Raw genomic sequence first — 683 nt, 5'->3', positions numbered from 1 at the left:
TATATATATATATAAGGATTTGCTGCTTTTCATCCAACGATTTAAATGCGGCTACCACCTGCACCTGCACGCAGGCGGATCAGGCTGTGAAAAACTAGTCGAGTTTCAATCATTCATGTAAGAGTGTACAGTTTCATACATGCAAGGGTATACAGCAATAGGCACATCCGCCAGTTGTATTCAGTCTCCCTCCGTGTCTCCGTCACGTTTCCGTAATGAGACAGTAAACGGACATACGGTTTTTCTAAAAAGCGAACCCATACTCTATTTACGACAAGACTTAGTGTGTAGGTATAGTTAGAACTTACCATTCACATGTCGAAAATCAACGGTAAACTTCTACTCAGTGCCTAATTTGCGACAAGATTCAGTGTGTAGGTACAGTCAGAACTTACCCTTCAAATATCGCAAATCCACGGTGTACTGCTTCTCAGTGCCCAGAATCTCTCGCAGCACCTTGATACGCATTTCGTCGCGTGAGATTTTGCCGTTTTCGCGGATGATGTGACCACTTAGTTTGTTGCAGTCGTCTACAAGTGTTGTGGTGCGTTTCGCCAATTCTTCATCAGTCATTGAGTCACTGTGGTTAGGGATGTATTAACCGATAGATAATTAAAAATTAGTTCACACTGAGTTGGTTATTCTACTTTTCTCACTCACTCTCTCTATCGCTATATATATAT

General features: G+C 41.7%; 1 protein-coding gene across 1 annotated transcript; it reads right to left on the bottom strand.

The window, feature by feature from the left end:
- Positions 1-395: 395 nt before the first annotated feature.
- On the bottom strand, positions 396-573 carry SARC_17979 (hypothetical protein; the record flags this gene model as incomplete). The annotated part of the gene is made up of 1 exon (XM_014287935.1): positions 396-573. A coding segment is annotated over one exon (178 nt), but the record flags the coding sequence as incomplete, so codon positions are not given.
- Positions 574-683: the final 110 nt, after the last annotated feature.

Source organism: Sphaeroforma arctica, assembly GCF_001186125.1.
Source record: "Sphaeroforma arctica JP610 unplaced genomic scaffold supercont1.13077, whole genome shotgun sequence".
NCBI lineage: Eukaryota > Ichthyosporea > Ichthyophonida > Sphaeroforma > Sphaeroforma arctica.
Note: the sequence above shows the minus strand (reverse complement) of the source record. Positions and strands in the feature narration are given on the sequence as shown.